The 23,285-nt window shown below is 36.2% G+C and overlaps 2 protein-coding genes across 8 annotated transcripts; one reads left to right on the forward strand and one right to left on the reverse strand.

Moving 5' to 3' along the window:
- Positions 1 to 7,392: 7,392 nt before the first annotated feature.
- On the reverse strand, positions 7,393 to 8,949 carry LOC139110325 (thialysine N-epsilon-acetyltransferase). 5 transcript variants are annotated; one of them, XM_070670001.1, is made up of 5 exons: positions 8,366 to 8,574; positions 8,253 to 8,304; positions 7,851 to 8,053; positions 7,619 to 7,794; positions 7,393 to 7,506 (listed from the first exon to the last, which is right to left on the reverse strand). In XM_070670001.1, the coding sequence occupies exons 1-4, from the start codon at positions 8,480 to 8,482 to the stop codon at positions 7,624 to 7,626; spliced, it is 543 nt and encodes a 180-aa protein (XP_070526102.1). In that variant the 5' UTR covers positions 8,483 to 8,574; the 3' UTR covers positions 7,393 to 7,506; positions 7,619 to 7,623. The 5 variants fall into 5 exon arrangements, with proteins under 5 accessions (XP_070526102.1, XP_070526103.1, XP_070526105.1 ...); XM_070670002.1 differs by lacking the exon at positions 7,393 to 7,506 and adding an exon at positions 8,845 to 8,949 and having other exon boundaries at positions 7,549 to 7,794; positions 8,366 to 8,469; XM_070670004.1 differs by lacking the exon at positions 7,393 to 7,506 and adding an exon at positions 8,618 to 8,815 and having other exon boundaries at positions 7,549 to 7,794; positions 8,366 to 8,469.
- Positions 8,950 to 9,732: 783 nt separating this feature from the next.
- On the forward strand, positions 9,733 to 22,326 carry LOC139110327 (uncharacterized). Of its 3 annotated transcripts, XM_070670007.1 has the most exons (3): positions 9,735 to 14,399; positions 14,471 to 14,916; positions 15,553 to 16,974. In XM_070670007.1, the coding sequence occupies exon 3, from the start codon at positions 15,659 to 15,661 to the stop codon at positions 16,967 to 16,969; it is 1,311 nt and encodes a 436-aa protein (XP_070526108.1). In that variant the 5' UTR covers positions 9,735 to 14,399; positions 14,471 to 14,916; positions 15,553 to 15,658; the 3' UTR covers positions 16,970 to 16,974. The 3 variants fall into 3 exon arrangements, 2 of the variants coding, with proteins under 2 accessions (XP_070526108.1, XP_070526107.1); XR_011546979.1 differs by lacking the exon at positions 15,553 to 16,974 and adding an exon at positions 22,034 to 22,326 and having other exon boundaries at positions 9,733 to 14,916; XM_070670006.1 differs by having other exon boundaries at positions 9,735 to 14,916.
- The last annotated feature ends 959 nt before the right edge of the window (positions 22,327 to 23,285 follow it).

A 23,285-nucleotide genomic window follows, 5' to 3' on the forward strand; every position in this document is an offset into this window, starting at 1 on the left:
AAATAATAAGGAACATTTAGAAGACTTTAAATAGAAACATCTTCGATCGGCGTTGCCAAAATAAATGAGACGATGGTATCAGAGGGGACCGGAGCGGCGGACTTGAAGACCTGTGTATTGAAAAATATATTGTACATCCCGGACTTGAGAGCAAATCTACTGTCAGTGAGCGCAATCACTGAAAACGAAGGAAAGGTGATGTTCACGGAAAATAAAATCGTAGTAGAGAAGGATGATAAAATTGTACTGAGAGGTGACAAAAAGGAGAACGGACTCTACAAAATAAAACCATTTTGCGACGTAAAGGAAGAATCGTATGTCACCAGAAAAATTAACGAAACGGAGAAATGGCATCGGAAACTAGGACATCTTGGAATTGACGGAATGAAGAAACTTCTCAATGTGTCGACAGAAATGAAGATCTCGGAAGAAGACCTGAAGAACATCGAAACGCTGTGCGAGACATGCTTAAAAGCGAAACAGACAAGGCAGCCATTTAAAGAACAAAGAATTAAGGCCGAACGGCCACTTGAAATAATATACACAGATGTGTGTGGTCCTGTGGAAACGATAACGTGGGACAACAAGAGATACATACTGACGCTATTGGACGACTATACACACTTCACAACGATCTACCTTCTGAAAAATAAATACGAAGTCATCGAAACAATAAAAGAATATACCGAACGCGTGGAAACCAAGTAGAACGTTAAAATAGCAAAACTAAGATCAGACAACGGGCGAGAATATGTCAATACAAATTTAAAAGAATGGTGCAAAAAAAAAGAGGAATAGAAATGGATTGTACTGTACCGTATACGCCGCAGTTAAATGGGAAGGTGAAACGTTTGAATCGCTCGTTGTTAGAAAAAACTAGAGCCTTACTGAAGGAATCCGGATTGAAGATGGAAATGTGGGGAGAAGCAGCTTATACAGCAACGTATTTATTAAACAGAATCTCTACTAAAACACTGAATGTAACACCATATGAAAAATGGTATAAGAAACCATCGAATCTCAGCAAATTGAAACTGTTTGGAAGTGCAGCATACTTTAAAGTAGTAAGTCCGCAAAAAAAACTGGAAGACAGAAGCAAGAAATTAGTGTTCGTGGGCTATGCCTCTAACGGCTGTAGACTGTGGAATACTAAAAAAAGAAAAATAGAGATTGCATGGGACGTCAGGTTTAAAGAAACCGCGAGGCACTACACAGAGTGTGAAAAGAACAACGGAAGTAAAGGACTAAGATTGATGGCAGACGACTTAGAAGAAACCAATTCGGATAAGAAGGAGATAGAAGAAGAAAACAACCTCGATGCAGAAAAAACGGAAGAAGAAGAAGAATTGTCCGAAGAGTATGCCAACGCCGAAGAAGAGAACGAAGCGGAAGAGGAAGATCTGCTGAGTCCACGCAGATCACTTAGGGAAAGGAAATCACTGAAACGATTTGGCGAATATGTGTACTTTACGTATGAGCAAGCTGTAACTGGACCCAACAAAGAAAGCTGGAAAAAAGCCATACAAGAAGAGAAAGAATCACTAAAGAAAAATAAGACGTGGAAACTTGTGGAAAGGACGGAAGCAGTCGGAACGAAAATACTAAGTTGTTGGATTTTCAAAGTAAAAGAAGACGGAAGAAATAAAGCAAGACTCGTGGTGCGAGGATGCGAACAGAAAGGAGACATAGATTACGCTGACACATTCAGTCCTGTGGTGAACAATAGCTCCGTGAGAGTTTTGTTTGCGTTGGCGGTAAACGAAAAGTATCATCTGTTCACGTACGACATAAAGACAGCGTTACTGTACAGAGAGCTAGACGAAAGCGTGTATATGTTTCCCCCACAAGGATTCAAATATGGGAATAAAATATGTAAATTGCAGAAATTACTGTACGGGTTGAAGCAGGCACCTCTGAAATGGAATCAAAGATTCTCAACGTTCTTGAAAACAAGAAACTTCGAACCGCTAAAAACAGAACAGTGCATCTACGTACGAAAGGACAAAACGTTAATTCTGGGTTTTTACGTGGACGATGGGATACTGCTTGGAAAAGAATTATGCGAAATTGTTACGTCTCCGACTCCGGGTCTCTTTTTTTCGACATATATTAAAATTTTAGTCAAGGGGAAGGTAGACCGTAGTCCATTGTAACACAAAAAAAAAGAACTTCAGAGCCTTTCAGAAGACAATTCATAAAACACTAACATATTCCGGGACAAGTTGTTGCGTGAAAGCATAAAAAACATGCAACAAATTGTAAACGGGCGCCAACGAAAATCAGACAAAGAATTTATCTAGACATAATACAAAAAATCAAAACCTAAGGGGCTCATAATTATTTCAACTCTGATAACCTGTCCGTCACAGGAAAAGAAAAAATAACTTTTTCTTAAAATTGTAATTGCGCATAGATCCTGAGCTTTAGAAAAACCAAGGGCGCGAGAGGCCCGTAATTACCGGAGTATGTGGTGCAGACAAAAGCAATAAAGTCAGGTAACTTTACGTCATACGGATGGTAGAAGTTTCCCCACCATCTCTCAATGGAAATGATAGTAAAATTTTGGAAGGCTCGGAAGGGATAACTTGTTAAAGCGGGGGTACCTCATAGGCATATTATTTTCTTAAAACCAATGGATTTCGGGAACTCCTCACCAAAATTTAGAAACTAAGAGCGAAAAACTTAGAAGTTCAAGAAATAGAGAAGGGATGGGGTGCGAATGCCCAATAATTTTAAGATAGAAAAAGTGGAGGAACAAGCTCCGCAAATGAAAGATTAGAATTTCAGATAAGTGAAAATTCGGGAATAGTCTTCCCCTTTTCCGAGCTTATAAAATCTTGTGTTCTGGCGGAGCACGCTCTCTTGCATCTCAGCTACAGCCGCTAAAGTTTATTTAAATCGACGTGAGTGTCAGTCAGTGCAAGACGAAGCATCTAGTGCAGAAGAAGCATTTAAAAGATCGCCTGAAAAGTAAGTCTCAACGTTTCATAATGTATTCCCGCGAAAATCGATTCCACTAAATGTACTATTCAAACCAATTGTTCTTTAATTTCAATCAAAGAGAGAAGGGAATGTCCGAGTCGGAGTTCCGAGGTTTTAATTCTGTTCGTTTGTTCCTGTGAACTATCGAATGTGTGAGAATGCCTGCTTCCGAATATCGGCCAGGATACGCTGTCGAATGACCAGCAATTTTCGGTGGTTTACGCCGCGAAATACTGCTGGAAGTTTGGCGACTATCCACGGCTAAAGAATCGGCAAGCGATTCTCGCCAAAGATAGATTACGTGGATTCATCCATGGACGAGTCAAAGGCTTCGGAAATCGTCGGTGACGAGTCTCCTTCGCCTCTTTCTATGTTAATCTTGTAAATTCTGTTCGAATAAAATTAAAAGTAAATTATGAATTTTAGTGGAATCTTTAAATAAGAAAACTATTAAGAAGAGCCGGGCGCGAAAAAACAAACAGATAAGGAATCTAAGGGAGTTGGTCCGCCGCTTCTTTATTCAATACCTGTTCGCGGCGGCGCCAAGCTAATTGTTAGATTCGCAATGTATTAGAATTAATTTTTTATTTATTTTATTTTTGCATAAAGCAGCCCCAAATTTTCTTAAAGATACGCAATCTATTTTAATTTATTATTGATTTAATTTAATTTGGCGTAAAGCAGTCTCAAATTTTCAATTTGATTCGCTTTTTAATTGAATTTATTGTTTATTAATATTATTTTGGCGCAAGGCAGCCTTAAATTTTCTATTTGATTCGTAATTTAATTGACTTTATTGTTTATTAATTTAATTTGGCGCAAGGCAGCCTCAAATTTTTAATTTTATTCGCAATGAGACAGAAATATATAAATTAAAAGTAAAATTGTTAAAGAGAGAGAGAGAGAGAGAAATAGAGAAAGAGAGAGAGAGTGAGAAAGAGAGATAGTGAGAATATGATAATGACAGAAATTAAGTAATTAAATTGAAACGACCTGCTTGCGCGGCGGGCCTCGAATGTCGGGCCAGCGAGCCCGGGACGCTCGTCGGGATGCAGGATCAGAGTGTATAGGTCGTGAATGCACCGAGACGGATTTAAATAACAAAATAAAAAGAATTTATTAGATAACAGCGACGGCCGCTTGGTCAAACGGCGTCGATAAATATACAGAGTGTCCGAAATATTATTAGCAATATTAAAACTGTGGGTAGGGAATCAGATTTGAAGACGAAAAGTCCTTTACGAATTTGTAAAATTTGTAACCATTATTGAAAAGAAAATTAATTTGTCTAGCGCATGAGCGACAAGGAAACTGTGGGCAAAAGCACAGTGTGCCATCGAACTGTGGGCTATAGCACTGTGGGCAATCGAACGTTTTTCAACGTTTGGTGGGCAATAGCACGGTGGGCATTCGAACTGTGAGCAATTGCACAGTAGGTAATCGAACTGTGGGCAATAGCACGGTGGGCAATTGCACAGTGTGCAATCGAACTGTGGGACATCGAACTGTGGGCAAATGCACAGTGGGCAATCGAACTGTGGGTAATAGCACGGTGGGCAAACGAACTGTGGGCAATTGCACAGTGGGCAATCGAACTGTGAGCAATTCAACGGTGGGCATTTGAACTGTGGGCATCTTTTTGTGTCCAATTGCACGTGTCCAATTGTTACGTGTCCAATCGCACTGTGTCCAATCGAACTGTGTCCATCTGCACCGCCACCGCCTCTAGGGCGCGCACACGTCAAGCGGCTGAAGATGGGAGTGTGAGATCCTCGCTCCCTCCTCCGCGCCGCCCAATTACGCGAGCCATGGCCGCCGCTACGACTTGCGACAGGGCAGACAGGCTCATTAACGCGGGCGGGGCTCAGCGTCGGAATGGGGGTAAAAGACGAGCGCAAGCCTTTCCCCCCTCCTTCCTGGCCCTGATGCTTCGCTTGCATACAGTGTGGACCGGGGGCCAATACCTGGCTTCTCGGGTTTACGGCGGTGACAGTAGGAAAAAGATGAGGGGTGTTATAAGTCACCCGTCTCTTCACTTATATCGAGGAGCTATGAGAAATAGAGTGGATGGGGATCCACCATCCCATCAGCTCCCCTGAGACAGAAGCGTAGTGTGCTAATGAGAAAGCCGGCTCGAAGCAAAAATCGGACCCTGCCGCTTACTCAGATAATGGGTGGCAGTGCGGGGGACTCACCCAGTCCAACGGGTGAGTCGGCGCCGGAAGGGTGCTAGAAGATATGCGCTCGCGATCCCTAGCATCCTCCCAAAGATCAAGGCGCCATGCAGGCCAACGCCAACAGTGGGGGTTTAGTCGGTAGTGAACAGTCTCGCGGCGTAAGACCCGAGCCCGACATAACTCTCTCCCTTCCCTAGGGGAAAGGGTATGCGTAAAGGCATTCCCCTACTACATAAAAAAAAGGGGGGGACACCCTGTATATATAGTGATCAAGTTCACGTACAACGTCGTTTCTTAAATTTTTTTACAAACTTTGAAACATTAATTAAAAGTTTAATAATAAAAAAAATGCGCGGTGTCTATCAACTCTGATCCGAGAAACCCTACATTATTGATCCACGTAATGTCGGAATTATTAGTCGTTTATCAAATTTTAATGATCCATGGAATATATGAAAATTAATTTTAATATATTATTTTTATTTTATTTTAAAGCATGAATTATTTAGTTTTTTTTCTATTAAAAAGCTATAAAATAAATATATTTGTGTTATGCAATTTAAATAATTATGTAAATGTTTAAATAAAGTTTCATAAAAATACAAAAAAAAATTTAATTAATTAATAATAAAACTTAAATACAAAAAAAATATAACATTTATAATAGATGTCTAATAGACGTATATAGTGGATTTGAAAAAGATATCTAAATTTAAGATTTAATAGACCTCCGTTACAGGTTTATCTGACTTCCACCATGGACGTAGACGTCTCATGAAGCTATGGAGGTTTGATAGACATCCACTGGATGTCAATTTCTATGTGGGATACCACGTATATCGAAAGTTCTTTGGAAGCGGACAAATATAATGTAACAATAATGTGTGCAAAGAAATTTTTGGCATAATAATGCAACATTTTTCAGTGACCTTCAATATCTGTAAATGTAACATACATAAAAAATGTAATATTAATTTTAAAACATTAATATCTTAATGGAGCTTGCCAGACATCAATTAATTGCCAATATAGAGCTTCCATTGTCATACCCTCACCTACAGAACTTACTTCTGATTTGACTTGCCTATATGCTTCCGTTTGTATTTTTATAGAAACAGCTTGATTAATCTGACTGAGATATATATAGTTCTCAAAGTCTCGAACATTATACTTACTCTGTAATATTTTGAAATTGTGTAAAATTAACAGCAACATATATTGATTGCTGAATCGTTGATGTTGTCTGTGTTTTACGAAATCGCTGTTTATATGATGGTTTAGCAGTAAATTTTTTTGTTTTTTAACATTTTAATAAAAAAATGCTATGCAGAATAAATATAATTAACAATTTATTTTGTATGTTTTATATTTACAATGGAAGTTTATTTAAGACAAAAATTGAGGAAACTTCCAGTGATATCAAAAGAGAGAGTCCAGAATTTTATTAAAAAAAGAATGTAATAAATACAAAAATATACATCATTTTAATACCGTTTGGGAAATTAAAGATCCCATCTGTTATTTGCAGCAAAAAGCACTTGAAATAAAAGTGGAATTAGAAGAACTGTATAAAGAAAAGCAATACAAGTAATTACTCATACTTATTTGTAAGAATAATACTAATAAATACTTTGTAAGAACTTTGTACAATAATTTAAATAATTTTATTTTTAGATGTAGAGCTTTTAATACATACTGTAAAAAGTTCGTTAAAAACATCTCCGATAGAAAATTACAATTGTCCTGATAGCGAATATATACTCGAAAGTTTAATGAAGAAGAATAAGCAATCAAATAATGTACAAAGAAATAAAGTTAAGCTAGAGAATATGTACAAATAAAACATATTTCTAGTTTCAAACATGGTTCCTTACATTTAGTATATTACATAAATTAAATAAAATATAGAAAATTTTTTTTACATTTACTTACATGAGTTTACTGAGATTACTAATAGCGTTCTTTCGATATAAATAATTCCACATATAATATAATTTTTTATCTTAATTTTATTCAGATGAAAATGTGACACGCAAATCGCAAGCTATCCCTATTGTAGGATCACATGTGCCACATGCCACATGGTGCTTGCAAAGATTGCGAGGATGAATATGGAAAAACTGTTTCATCCGTTCATACGCGATGTGTGTCCAACCTTAAAAGCGTAATTTTTATTTGTTTGCACCGTAGGCCACTTTCGAGTCGCTAGAAATTTGTAATGAATTGTGATGTATACAACGTGTACGATGGATTTGTATTAGTAAATTTTAGAGTACAGCATAGATCGAAGGATTCGTAGGGGACGTAAGACAGCCAGCCACAATCACCCGGTTTACGTGATGCTTGACTGTAATTTATACAGTATATTTATACGCGTGTACATGGTATATTACTTAAATGTATACATTTATTTCATGAAAAATATACAATTAAATTATTATCGATATTAACGACCATACTTTGATTATTCACAATCAAAGGCTAATTTTGCCATATCTTCTGCAGAAAAACGATATAAATGCCACTGTTCCTTAGACGTCAAATCTCTGGCTCCATACTTTTTGTAAAACTCTTGGGCTGGATTCCAATTGAGAACCACAAAGTCCAGTTTATGACAGTTGTTTTCAATTGCTTCCTATCAAGGTTTTATAATCAGAACAATCAATCTTATGCAATTTTAAATAAACGTACCTTTGCGACTGTTTTAAGAAGCTTAATACCAACATTTTTCCCTCGAAAATCTGATGCCACACAGATATCCTCTAGATACATAGACTTACCATGCCATGTAGAATAAGTGTAGTAAGAGAGAGTATATCCAATGACTTTTTCATTACATACCGCCACATTACAGAAATATAGTGGCTGTCCGTCAAAACCATCTCTTTCTAAAGCTAATTTTTTAAAATAATTTCAGATAAGATTACTTCTTAAACAGCACATATGTCCTTAAGACGTCTATGTATGTACATTTGAACTTTTCATGAATATTTTAGATGTCTTTTGGACATGTGTTTTAATTAAATTGTTTGGATTTAATGGTATTATACTTTGTAGTATAATCCATTTGTTAATGTACATAATAAATCTCACTTTTGTAATCAATTTGTGGTCCATCAGGCATCTTCTCAAAGTCTGCCAATTCCTACAAAATAATAATATTCTTGGTATGTCGAATCTTTTCATCAGCTGTCAACAAAAGTTACCTGTATCAATGCTCTAATGGCTTTACAATCTTCACGTCTAGCTTTTCGTACATTTATTTCAGACATTATTGCCCAGCAAACACAGATTATAAATATTATATAACCTGGAAGTAACATTTATTATAACGGATAGTTAAATTGTAGTTATCTTACAGCTACATAAATTTGCAAAAATATAACTTTAATATAACTTTAATATAACTTTCTATGAGTAAAAAATTACAAGTAACATGGAGGTTGCAAATAGCGTACAAATTATATTGCGCGTTACATTCCGTTATATTTTCACAACATAGACGTTATAAGTCTGCGTTTGCTGGGTGGTAACCAATAATGATTTCAAATTATCGCTAGTATTACAAAAAGCAGAAAATTTTCAAAAACAGTGAAAACGTAAATAAAAAAGGTTATATTATATAATATACATATATATATATATATATATATATATATATATATATATATATATATATATGTACATATATATTATACGATCCGACGATGACACGCGCGCACGGACGTCGCGATTGATCAAAAAATATCGTTATTATCCATACAGCACAAAAGTCTTATAGACGTCTGGATGATATCTTTTTTGAGACTACCCACATGCGACATGTAGTTCCACTGTTTCACTGCAGATGTCTCAATAAAGTCATCTTTCCGATATCTTTTGTAGGTTCAAATTCGAACGTCTCAATAAAATCGTCTTTATGATAACTGTTATACGTTCAAATTTAGACGTCTTAATAAAATCGTCTTTATGATAACTGTTATACGTTCAAGTTTAAACGTCTCAATGAAGTCGTCTTCCCGACATTTTTTGTAGGTTCAAATTCAAACGTTTCAATAAAGTCGTCTTTATGATAACTGTTATACGTTCAAATTTAGACGTCTCAATGAAGTCGTCTTCTCAACAACTTTTATACGTTCAAATTATATTGTACGACAGAGTGCCGCATGACGCACGTTGACACAAATTGCAAGTAAGTAAACAAGTATTTTATGTTAATAATTGTAATTAAAACTTAATTATAAATTATTTTAATAAAAAATGTTTTAATAAATTCAGTAAATGGACGCCAAAAATTTAAATATTAAGCACATCTTGCAGTTGCATAAACACAATTTATTGCAACTGCAAGATTTGCAGAAACAGATACAGGTGCTGCTGCAAAATCAGCAGTACCTGCTGCAGCACTCTGGCCAGCAGCTGCCTCAGGAGCAGGCAGAACAAGAGCCAGAGGAATAGCAACGTAATGAGCAGCAGCCTGATCAGCAGCCTAAGCAGCAAAAGCAAAATGGTAATATTTATATTTATAATTCTCGTTTATTTACGTTTTATATATATAATTTTTTTTTTTTTTGTAATTTTATATTGTTTTTTTTATTTTTTAGTAGAATTACGAAGACGCGGTGGAGGCAGACGTTCCCGCGCAAAGTGGTACGCCCAGCGTGCGGGTTTGACCCGTTACCACCAAGCAAATAATAGAGGAATTTGGAGAAGAGGAACAGGTCATCAGCGAAACCCATACCGATTTAACGGTAGAAGAAGCTGGGGGAGAAGAGGAAATAACTTGAAAAAACATGATGCACATGTTCAAAAATATTATATTTTTAAATAAATATTTTATATATATTTAAATTTTATTATTTTATTATTGCCCCATTCTTGTCCATTAATCCATATCCATCCATATACATATACAGTGTGTTCAGTGCGTTTTATCACTCCCGAAATTTTTGGGTAGACAATAATAATTCAAGACAAAAAGTCCTGTACAATTTTGCAAAATTCTTAACCGTTGATTTTATAAAAATTATAATGTCTCGGCGAATAAACGCTAAGAAATCTATGGACTGAGCGCGACGATGGCAATGTTTAGTTTTCTGCAGAAAGTAGCCGAATTGAATAATAATGATTGGTGAGCAAGTTCGGCGAATGAGCTCTAAGCAACTTAGGGGCCGGCCACGGCGGCGACGGTGTTTATAAAAATGTAATCTGAGTCAACTCAGAAGGAGACAATCGCAAGCGCATTTGTTTCATTTTTGCCGCAAAGATTTCGATACGTGTTTGTATTTAATTGAAACAACCGTAAACCCTGGACCTCAAATATCGGGCCAGCAGTAGCTGTCCGAATATGCTCGCCGGGAAACCAGGATTTGAGATGAATTTAGAAGGTCCATAAATACACCGAGACGTGGTTTAATGAATTAATTGAGAATTTATTCAATAAGATGATAACAATGTGACGAACGCGTGGTTATGACGTCGCCTAACAAATTAACAAATTAATAAAAGCGTTAAAAACGAAACGATATCGCGTGTACATTAACGGTTCTGCGTCGGATCGATACGGCGGCTATCGATACGCGGATCTCGGTAGGCGGGCCGTTACAAGTTTCGGCAGCCGCGTAAATAACGCCCTAATAGATCGCGGAGATGGTCGCTCGAAGCTTATCCGCGGGCCGCGAGCCTAGGCGTGGCTTATCGCGAGTACGAGACGCGGGACGCAGTATACGCGAGATGTACGAAATCGCGACACGAACGCGGCTAGGTGTAGATAAGGAAGGAGCACCTGTCCAGTGTTGCAGTAGCCGAGATTTCTCGGCCGAGGCGGAGATCACTCCACCCCGGTTTTGTGCAACGGTGCAATTGGATTATAGCTTCGGTACTATGATACAGCAGACATGGAGTCGAGATCACTTGAAGGAGGCGAAGTGCGCTTTACCCTACGAGCCGGTCGTGCGTATCGATAATTACCTTTAGCTTTTTAAGAGACTGCTTGAGCGAGCGTCAGGAGTGCCTGACCGAGACAGAGTGCGCTCTACCCCGTTTTCTTGCTTCGCACCAGGAGTCGATCGGTCCGAATGTTCGCGGTTAGGCGAACGGATTGAGAACAGTAGCGGATTGATCAAATTCGCCTTTTTATACGGCAAAAAGGCGAACGCCGGGGATAGCCCGGTACGTGTCGCTTGACGCGGTGTTTCTCGGTACCGAACGCAGCATGTTCGCTCGGCCGAACCCGGGGCCGCTTGGATAAGTCCGCCTCGCAGGATTTAGCGCGCACACGATAATGAATTGTCGCTCCTAGGATCGGTTTATTCGGGAGCGCCCCGCGCTCCATATTCTTGCCGGGAGGACGTTCGTCCCTGCGGTGGATAGTGCCCGGGAACGATGCTTGATTCTGGGGGCATCGTTAAATAATAATGCGTGTATAGTAAATAACCTGTAATTCGAAGCTGTTCAGTGTTATTGAGTAACTGTCAATATTTTTAATACGTGTTACAGTTAATTGTTAATCTTAACACGTTATTTCAAAGATTCGATTTTGTTAATTTGTAAGAATAAAGTGTTTAGTACAAAATTAAGTAAAATATATATTTAACGTTAATATAAGTTAAATTATAACGTGTGCAATGAATAGGTGTCAAAAAAATTATCTGTTTTTAACATCACGACAGAAAAGGCGTCATATTAAGGAACTAACGGTAAAAGATTTATTACGTATAGAAAATGCTCTATCAGATAATGAAGAAGAAAGAAGAAATTATAAAGATAATGAAAAAAATGAATATAATGATTCGACAAGCACGCCCTATTATTTCGTTCCACAAGACCATGAATATGAAAATAAAGAAACTTTAAATTATAATTTAGACTGTAATAATCAACTACTTAAAAATTGCAACGTTGACGAAATGGAAATTTCAAAAAATCCTGATTTAAAACAGAAATGAAAAAACTGGTCAATGGAATATTCAATTCCTCACAATGCTATGAACAGTTTACTGACAATAATGAGATCTGCCGACCATACAGACTTACCAAGAGATGCCAGAACTCTTTTATATTCTCCAAGAAAAACAAATGTTAAACAAAAGTCATGGAGTCAGTACATGCACTATGGCTTGGAGCAAGCTGTAATTGACCAGTTTGAGAATGTAGAAGAAGACAAAAGACCACAGAAAATTTTAATAGATATTTACGTGGACGGAATATTGGTATCAAAGAGTTCCAAGTTACAATTGTGGACAAAATTAGGTAAAATTTATAGTTCACATTTTGGAGTGCCATTTTTTATTGGAGCACACAGTTTATATGAAAAACCGAAATCTTTAGTAGAATATTTACAAGATTTTTGTGAAGAATATTCAACGCTGTCAACACAAGGATTTATTTATGATGGAAAACAACATTTAGTCGAGATTAGAGCAGTCATTGCCGACTCACCTGCTCGATCATTTGTAACGTGTACAAAACCACATAACAGTTATTATGGTTGTGGAAAATGTTGCGTGCGTGGCATTCGTGTAGGTTGCAGAGTAGTATACCTGGAAAAGGACTACACTCTTAGAAGCAATATAAATTTCAAACAACGTACTCAACTAGAATATCATGTGGATAATTCTCCGTTTGAAGAAGTGGGACTGGGGATGGTAACTCAGTTTCCACTGGATTATGTGCATTTAGAATGCTTAGGCGTTGTAAAAAAATTATTACATATATAGTTAGATAAAAAGATAATAACGCCAGCTAATTTAGAAATATTATTGAATAATCTAATTGCTGCAAGAGATTATATGCCTGAAGAATTTGCTTGAAAGTGCAGAAGATTAGACGAAATAGAGCGGTGGAAAGCAACGGAATTCTGCTTCTTTTTGTATATGGGCTTACCATTACTTAAATATATATTACAACAACGTTACTATATACATTTTACAACACTTAGGGCCGGTTGTTCCAACTTCCTGGCAGACTTACTTGTCAAGTAATCATATGTCTATCTTTATCTACTTAGAAAGAAAGATGAAGATAGACATATGATTACCTGACAGGTAAAACTGCCAGGAAGTTGGAACAACCAGCCCTTAGTTGTGCGATAATGATTTTAAGTGATCCAAAGGAGTGCATCACAAATAACAAATACGCTAGCGAATTATTAATATTTTTCGTTGAACAAATGTCTGATCTTTATGGCGATGAAACGGTTGTATATGACGTCCACAATTTGATACATATTGCTGCAAATGTTCAAAAATTTGGACCTTTAGACGATTTTAGTGCTTTTACATTTAAAAGTGCCTTTATTAAAATAAAAAAATTATTGAGAAAAAATGACTAATTGCTTGCTCAACTTTTTAATAGAATAAGTGAACAAGCTCGTAATATACCTCCAGTAACAAAAGAAGATAAAGAATATCCTGTTTTATTAACCTCCATGGCAATGAAATTACCATTGAACTGTGATAATGCACATAAAGCAATTCAATTTAATAACTTTACCATACGTTTAAGAAACAACGACTGTTGTTGTTTATTAAAGAATGGAAGTGTGATAATGATGGAACATATCGGAAAGAGAAATAATGAGAAAATAATAATTGGTAAAAAATTTAATACAATAAAACAAATACCAGATTATTCTTGTGATTCAATATTTCTAAACATATACATGGTTTGCGAATTATCTGAGGAATTATATGTATGGCCAGTGAATAAAATCCAAAGAAAAATGTTAATTATACCATTAAATGACTGTAGTAATTATGTAATGCCACTTCTACATACACGTGTATAAGTACATGACATCACGCTTCATGTTAAGAATGTAAGAAATTTTATCATTAAGTGACATCACGCTCGTATATACAATTTATAATTAATTAAGCGTGTAAGAAATTGTCAGTAAGTGACATTTAATTAATAAAAAGTTTTGTCAGTAAGTGACATTTAATTAATAAAAAGTTTTGTCAGTAAATGACATTTAATTAACAAAAAGTTTTGTCAGTAAGTGACATTTAATTAATAAAAAATTTTGTCAGTAGGTGACATTTAATTAATAAATAATTTTGTTAGTAAGTGACATTTAATTAATAAAAAGTTTTGTTAGTAACTGACATATTTAAATCATGCCGCGCTTATGCAGTTAAGCAATCTGGATTATTGCTGCGCAGCGCTTTGAAACCGTTTCAGTATTCAGTGTTCAATATTTTAATTCATTCTTGGACATTGCCAAGGGGATAAGAAATAGTAAGTAAATCTTCTTAATAGCTTACTGACAGTTATGGTTATTAATTAATTAATTTTCAGTTTTATTCTAGATGGCCAAAACTTTTTCTCTAACATGCACCTTGCTGCAGCTCAGAGAGTTGACCTTAACAATAATTCAAATACTACCAGATGTAACACATTTGGTTGCTGAGGGCCGAGAATTAAGGATAAGTATTAAAGTCTATGAAGATCTTTAAGGAAAATTGATTTTTGTTTTGTTTTACACATAATTAAGTTCCTTTGCTGTATTTATTTATAACGATTTGTTTATTTTCAGTACCAAAATTTACTACACTCTATTGTAATTGCAGATCAAATATACATACAGTGTACTCAACAAGGAGTACACAACAAGTCAATTTGGCTGCACACCGCTTACTTCAAAAAGATGTATGGTACGCGAAAATCCTTGGAAACTTTATTACAAAGAGCAGTTGCTTATTATATTAAAAGCGAAGTGCTTTGGTTAATGGGTGTTGAATCAAAATGGCTTGCTGTAAGTAAATTTACAATTGTATATTTTATTCTTAAACAGTGCAAGTTTATAGTAATTTAGGATAAAATCCATTTTTCACAATTTTAAATTTCTACAGTTAAATTTTTCATACAACGGTCCTAATTATTTGCAATAAAAACTACAGTTTAATATCATACATTGGTCCTTCGAGCCGGATACTTTCCAAATCACGATATTAATTTCTTTATGAGCTTATGTCTTATGTATCATATTTCTTATGAATAATATTCTATTCTGCTAAAATTGTTTCTTTGTTATGTGGCTAAATATGTTTTGATGCGCAGCTAAAGGCATACGATGATTTCAAATTTGAATGTATTTACTTCTTAAGATTTTGCTTACACCATTTTCTTTCTTCCAAATTTTAAAATTTATCGCTGCATGCTGTTATTACAATATATTAATCTAAAGAGACTTTGCTGTACGTATTTATAATAATCTTATGCCTTCTTATGCAGCTCTGAAATTTAATAATCGCATTCCTTATAAACTTTATTTGTGTTTTGTTTAAGCAAATAATAATTTTCCTATACTAATTATAATATTTATTTGCTTTTGATATTTAACATGATTTATTCTAATTTCCTATTTTATCATAGTTCAAATTATTTTTAGGTTGTTGTTGTTGTTGTTGCTCATAATTTTATTCTGTAAATAATTATTGTGAAGTTTATGAGCAAAATATTATTCCTTGGATTAACTGCCATAAAACTAATTTACGATGGCAAATTTGGAGGTCAGAATACAATTGCAAGAGACAAGATTTCGTCTAATTCAGGACGCTGTGGAATTCGATGAGGAAGAAATTATTCAAACAAGTCGTCATTCTATACAAACCAGGCTAACTATTCTTGATCAAAATTGGTCAAAGTTTTCGGACGAACATGAAAATCTTTGCATGTCGGAGTATTACTCAATACTTTCTCATTCTTATATGAAAACAAGATGTTATGAAAGATGTCAAGCGTTTTATATCCACGCGCGTTCTCGTCTGTTGGCACAGCTAGAAAAGATAGAGTCTTCAAGAATACTGTCGTCATCTGCAACATCCGAAAAGGAAGATTCTCATCTAATGCTGCCAAGAAGCGCATTACCACGCATAGTAGTACCGAAATTTGCGGGCGAATACAAGGCTTGGAGAGCTTTTCGCGATTTATTCACATCTTTAATAATTAAAAATTCCGGTTTGTCCAACGCCGAACGGATGCATTACCTGAAAACTTACTTAATCGGAGAGGCTTCCACCCTGATAGGAAATTTGACTGCAACCGGGGAAAATTTTGATTTAGCATGGAATCTATTGAGTACCCGCTACGAAAACAAGCGTTTTTTTATTTCGGCCCAATTAGATCGCATAATAAATTTGAAGCCTCTAAAGACAAAATCAGCGAGCGGTTTAAGAAAACTCCTAACAACTTTACTTGAAGCTCTGGGTGCTTTACAAGTTTTGGATTGCGGAGTTCAGCATTGGGATCCTATTTTGTTACATCAAATCACACGATTTTTAGATCCTGAAACGCGAGAAGATTGGGAAGTGAGTCTCGGTTCGTCAGAAGAGTATCCCACCATAAAACAATTTCAAATATTTCTTGACGGCCGTACGCGAGCCCTTGAAAATTTAAATCCAAGCATTAGTATAGGATCTAACAAAGAGAATCAGCGTCCATCTTCTCAATCGAACCGTCGGAGCTTCTCAAGAAACGTTGTACATTCAACAACACTCGAAACTGCATCATACTTAATTAAATGTCCTTTGTGTGGAGAAGCTCATTTTTTACAGAAATGCGAGCGATATCAAGAGATGAATTTTAAGCAAAGAAAAAATTTATTAATAAAGAAACGCAGATGCTTTAATTGTTTGGGGGCCCACAATATGATACAATGCCGTTCTACGAGACAATGCCAGTTATGTGCAAAGAAACATCACACATTTTTACACTGTCAAGATACGAAGAATCGAACAACAACGGCTCCGGCTTCTACAATTACCTCCGAAAAAAATCCATCAGATAAACCATCATCTGTCGCTTGACTAGAACGAGAGGACTGTGCTCCCGTAGTTAACCGAAGCGAGATCATTGTGACTCATTCGAGCCAGTCCACCATTTCACAGCCTCTGACTCTATTAGCCACTTGCAGAGCTTTGCTAGTAAATAATAATGAAGAGCTTTTACCTGTACGTCTTTTGTTAGATCAAGGCTCTAAATTATCTTTTATACAAGAAAAAATTGTAAAGATTGCCAATTTACGTCGTACTAATGCAGCAATACCGCTCTTAGGCATCGGCGGAACTTATTCCGGCCGGACAAAAGGTGCCGTATTTATCAAATTACAATCAATTTATGATACATCGTCTACTTGCGATATCACAGCATACGTATTACCACGCTTAACTTTAAAGATACCGCCATATCGACATGAACATAAAACCTGGCCGCACATAACAAATCTTCCGCTAGCGGATCCTGATTTTTTAAGCCCAGGAAACATCAACATTATTATAGGAGCAGATAATTATTACAATGTAATCAAGTCCGGAATGATAAAAGGAGAAGCAAAATCCCCCTTAGCACAATATTCGACTTTTGGCTGGATACTTTCTGGCCCCACTTCCGCAGAATCAGATCTCTCTTCCCCTAGAAGATCCTTTTGTTGTAATGCAGATTACGAACTAAAAGATATAATAACAAGATTCTGGACGCAGGAAGAAGTAAATATAAGCTCATCTCCCACTAGAGATACAGAAGAGGAGATGTGTGAACAACATTTTTTGAGCACGCATACACGAGATGCTTCAGGAACGTTATGAAGTTCGGCTTCCCTTAAAAGCCGACCCTTTTACATTGGGAAATTCTAAGTATAGAGCACTAAGTTGCCTCAAACAAGCGTCGTCGAAATTTTTAAAGGAATCCAATTACCAAAAATTATATACAGACTTTATGGAAGATTACAAAAAACGAGGACATATGGAAATCATAAGCCGTACGGACGAGGCCATCTTACCTAATTACTATTTATCACATCACGACGTTTACCGCAGTGAGAGTGTTACCACGAAATTAAGAGTAGTTTTCAACGGATCGGGTAAAACTGATAAAAACTTGTCCTTGAATGATATCTTGCACACAGGAGAAAAACTTCAATCAGAAATAACCGAAATACTATTATGGATACGCACTCACCGGGTATTATTCTCAACGGATATTGAGAAAATGTTCCGACAAATTGTCGTTAATCCGTTAGATCGAGATTTACAGAGGATTTGGTGGCAAGAGGCCGATGGAGAAATTAACAGTTATCGATTGACTACAGTAACTTACGGTTTAAATTGTGCTCCTTTCTTAGCCTTACGCACTTTAAAACAACTCATTACAGACGAAGGTCAGCGTTACCCGTTGGCGATAAAACCAATGTCGATCGGACGGTATGTAGATGATATTTTCGGAGGTGCAGAGACATTAGACGATGCAAAAAAGATTCTTGATCAATTAATTCAACTATGTAATGCGGGAGGATTCCCACTTCAAAAATGGCGAAGCAATTTCCCAAAAATTCTTCCGGATTCAACACAGAAGATTTCCGCAATCGTTGAACAGGAATCAACTCACCAAAAAATACTAGGCCTTATCTGGAATTGTGAAACAGATGAGTTTGGATTTTCTGTAAAACCAACCACAACGGATATTTATACAAAGCGGAAAATAGCCTCGGACATAGCAAAACTGTACGACCCTCTTGGTTTCACGGCTCCTGTTTTGATCAAAGCTAAACTAATATTGCAGGAGCTTTGGTGCTTACAAACCGATTGGGATGATCCGATTCCCAGTAACTTACAAGAACATTGGTCTCTTTTCCGTAAACAATTGTTAAAATTAAATACATTAACCATACCTAGGTGGATAGAAAGTATACGAGGAAATGTAATTCTGGAGCTTCATGGCTTCTCGGACGCCTCAATGAAAGCTATGGCAGCAGTGGTTTATTCTAGGATTCTTACAACGGATGGACAAATTTATACCAGAATGATAAGCGCAAAAACAAAGGTGGCGTCCATTAAAAGACTTAGTATTTCGCGATTAGAGCTAACAGCAGCTCTTCTTTTAACAAGACTTGTGAAAACGTTAATAAAGGCATTAAAGGTAACAATAAGTTCAATACATTGTTGGTCAGATTCAGAGTTAACTTTTTGCTGGATCAACTCCCCCCCTTCGCGATGGAAGGACTACGTACAAAACCGAGTTTCTTCAATTCAAGAGATTTTACCCGAATGTAAATGGAATTTTGTACCAGGAAAGAAAAACCCGGCCGACTGTGCCACAAGGGGAGTTCAAGCCGAAATTTTATCATCCCACGAATTATGGTGGAAGGGACCAGAGTGGTTAGCTCGAGACAAAACCTTCTGGCCGAAACCAAAGAAACGAACAATTGACAAAAATTTATTAGAAGAGAGACTGAAAACTGTACTGATAGCGTCGGCCGAACCGCCTTCGTATTGGTATCCATTTTTCCTATTTTCGTCGTTTAATAAACTTGTACGAGTCATAGCCACTTGTCGTCGATTTTTTCAAAAATTAAAGAAGAAGCTTAACATTAACTTTGTAAATCAGCCGATAACACCATCTGAACTATTTGAGACACGAAAAATACTAATTGGCATTATTCAACGGATACATTTTTCCCAAGAAATTCGACATCTCTCAAAAACTAGTACGTTACCGAATTCGAATCCGTTGCTAAAATTAACTCCTTATTTAGATGCTGACGGTTTGCTACGAGTAGGAGGTAGGCTTAATAATGCCATGTTAGATGAAGAGATTAAACATCCTTTAATTCTCCCAAAAAGGTCACCGCTTACAACTTTAATTATACAGGATGCACATTTGAAAACACTTCACGGTGGTACTCAGTTGACTTTTAGTCACGTTAGGATGAATTATTGGATCGTTAATGGACGTGTCACAGTTCGTTCGCATATTCTAAAATGTGTCAGATGCATCCGGTATAGAGGTATCAGAGCAAAACAACTTATGGGACAATTGCCTTCTTCACGTGTTACTATGACTCGCCCCTAACTCCGGTTTAGATTATGCCGGGCCTATTATTCTTAAGACTTGAAAAGGGCGGGCAGCACGCACTTTTAAAGGCTATCTCGCAATATTTATCTGTATGGCAACCTCAGCAATACATATCGAAGTTGTCACCGATTATACAAGCGATGCGTTTATTGCAGCATACAAACGATTTACGGGACGAAGGGGTATCTGTACGACATTGCATAGCGACTGCGGAACTAATTTTGCCGGTGCAGACTCCGAATTAAGAAGATTATTTGATTCTGCTTCTAAAAAGTTGAAGGACATTGCATCAATACTTTCTAACGATGGAACACTTTGGAAATTTAACCCGCCTGCGGCTCCTCATTTTGGAGGCAAATGGGAGGCTGCAGTTAAGTCTGTAAAATTTCATATGAAGCGCATTCTGGGAGAAACCGTCTTAACGTATGAAGAACTTAACACAACTGTCATACAAATTGAAGCTGTACTAAACTCGCGATCGCTTTACCCTCTCACAGAAGATATTACAGACTTCTCCGTTCTTACTCCAGGACATTTTCTCACAGGAGAATCTCTTACTGTAATTCCAGAACCTGATTTAAGAACCGAGCCAATTTCACGTTTAACTCGTTGGCAAATGCTAAGACAATTATTAGATAAATTCTGAAGGAAATGGTCAACAGAATGTCTTCAACGTTACCAGGCGATCTCAAAGTGGCATCACGCATCAAATAATATTAAAGTTGGTTCCTTAGTGCTAATGGTGGATGAACGCTACCCGCCGGAAAAATGGCCACTAGCACGAGTCACCCAACTACATCCTGGTTCGGATGGCCATACTCGAGTAGTCACAATAAAGACAGCATCCTCGGAGTACAAACGCCCGATTACGAAGATTTGCATACTCCCTATAGAGACAGATGAAGAGCTTTCGACAAATTGTTTGTCGAAGGCGGGCGGAATGTTGTAAGAACAAGATTTTAAAGATAGGTGCGCATCGAGCGCCCGATCAGCCGGCACTGGATATTGAATAACACGAATTTTCCAGCGCTCGGAAAAACATAAAAGAAGCTCGATTTTGCGAGCTTCTCGTCTTTCAGATTTTACTGATGAATTTGTGACGGAGCGGACCTCACATTACGTATCTCTTAAAAAATCAGCTTTATAATATAGTTAATGTTGTTTATTTGATCAAAGTTATATTTAATTTATATATATTTACGGTCTCTAGTGTGGGATTAGTGTTGTACCCGACTGGCCGTAATATTCACGCCTTTACGGCGTTTGTTAATAACCGTAACATTGTGATCTGCATTTTTCCGCCTATACGGCTTTGAAAGCGTGCTGTAAGGCCGCATTGCAAATATTCGTTCTTCTGGAACGATACCGTCCGAACAGACTTTCCCTAGTACCACGTCTTTTAGACGATTGTTGCTGGTCAATGGCCAGCTTTGCAACTAATTCAGGGTCACATCAGTATTGACCGTAGCCGCCAATTTTCCAGAATAATTTCAGCGTACATATGCATATAACGCACGAGTAAAGATTAAAATACTGACGGAGAGAAAGACGCTAATAATTTGAATTATAATTTCCGTAATTCTATAGGTTGTGAGTACTCTGATTAATATAATTTCTCCTTCGCGTTCCTTTAACATATCTGTATTAATATTTTATTCTTTTCAGTTGTTTTGCATGAAATTAATGTCGAGATTTGGAAACCCAGAATAAGAACCACAGAAGATAATAGAATTATTTGCAATAAATCTACAGTTAAATTTTTCATACAACGGTTCTAATTATTTGCAATAAAAACAACAGTTTAATATCATACAAAATTTTTAAAACTTTCTTTAATTTTTTTCATATTATATGTCGCAATTTTTAAAGCATTTTTACAATAATTCTGATTCCTTAATGTCTGATACATCAAATAAAATGAATTAACATTATAAATAGACAGGATAACGCATTATTTGAGAGTTAATTATATTTTATTTTATTTTCTGAATTACTTTTTATTTAATTTTAATTTTTTTTAGAGTAATGTACCAGCAGCTAGAGGTATTTTGTCTCTTGCGTTTCAAGCTAATCCAAATTTAGAAGAGATTTGGCTGGCAGTGGTAAAGCTTGAGTCTGAAAACTCAGAATATGAAAGAACGCGACGTTTATTAGCAAAAGCCAGAACATCTGCTCCAACGCGATAATATTCGTAGGATATGAGTAGTATGCGTTACGTCTTAAAAAAAATGTTATACATAAAAAAATATTTATTTCCTGTAAATTACATACAAAGAAAAAAAAATGCTTGTACATTTTATATTTATATGTAATACAAATTTTCTCAACAGTTACATCGCATTAATTTTAATTTTATCGAAACTTATACTTTTCTATAAATCACAGTATAGATAGATTGCGAGGGAATGAAGATGCTCTTGGGGCCGGTTGTTCCAACTTCCTGGCAGTTTTACCTGTCAGGTAATCATATGTCTATCTTCATCTTTCTTCCCAAGTAGATAAAGATAGATATATAATTACCTGACAAGTAAGTCTGCCAGGAAGTTGGAACAACCGGCCCTTGATGCTCCATTATCTTTATCTGTCATCTGTTACTCCATTTCTTCGTTTTTCCATTACTCGTTCACACCTTGTTAATTATTTATTGGAAGTACACGGAGCGATCGATGATTTTGGAAGTTTGCGAAGCGATTGTGTTGAGAAAAAGATTATTTAGAACGTTAAAGGTATGAAAAACTTTGTTCTCTTTTTTTATATTAATGTCCGATACGTGTAATTGCTCCGTTTTTTTTGTTGAAAAAGAAAATGTGTAACATTAAAATTCATACCTTAGGTCAAAGAGAATAATTTTGATTTTGGCTAATTACAGACATGCCTAGTATGTTACATTTTGTATTAAAGCATGATTAATTTTCTCGAAATATGTATTTTTTCCTCTTTTATCATTTAAAGTTTAAATTCGTTCCCTTGCTCCATTTTTATGATGAAAGACTAAATATGTTATAATACAATTTATATTTTTTATGTTAAATAGCTAAATTTTAATTGAGATTACTGACATGTAAATATTTAAAATCTATTAAAATGTGTAAATATTTATTGTTTTTAACACAGTTTTAGTTATTAATGGTGTATACAGAGTGTCCCAGACATAACGAAGGATACTGGGAGGATAGATTATATTAATTGAGACAAGTAGAAAAGTTCTGTACCATTTTGCAAAATTCTCAACCGTTATTGAGAAAAAAATTAAAATGTATAAAATGTATAGGC

This window comes from Cardiocondyla obscurior, linkage group LG20, assembly GCF_019399895.1.
Source record: "Cardiocondyla obscurior isolate alpha-2009 linkage group LG20, Cobs3.1, whole genome shotgun sequence".
NCBI lineage: Eukaryota > Metazoa > Arthropoda > Insecta > Hymenoptera > Formicidae > Cardiocondyla > Cardiocondyla obscurior.

What these genes read in the sequence shown, in the direction of transcription:
- LOC139110325 (XM_070670001.1), bottom strand. Translation starts at nt 8,482, where the DNA reads ATGTTACTTCCAGGTTATATAATATTTATAATCTGTGTTTGCTGGGCA. An exon ending in ACCACAAATTGATTACAAAA is followed by an intron (nt 8,054 to 8,252) that starts GTGAGATTTATT and finishes TTAAAAAATTAG; the next exon opens with CTTTAGAAAGAGATGGTTTT. An exon ending in TTCTTAAAACAGTCGCAAAG is followed by an intron (nt 7,795 to 7,850) that starts GTACGTTTATTT and finishes AAACCTTGATAG; the next exon opens with GAAGCAATTGAAAACAACTG.
- LOC139110327 (XM_070670006.1), top strand. Translation starts at nt 15,659, where the DNA reads ATGGCAAATTTGGAGGTCAGAATACAATTGCAAGAGACAAGATTTCGT.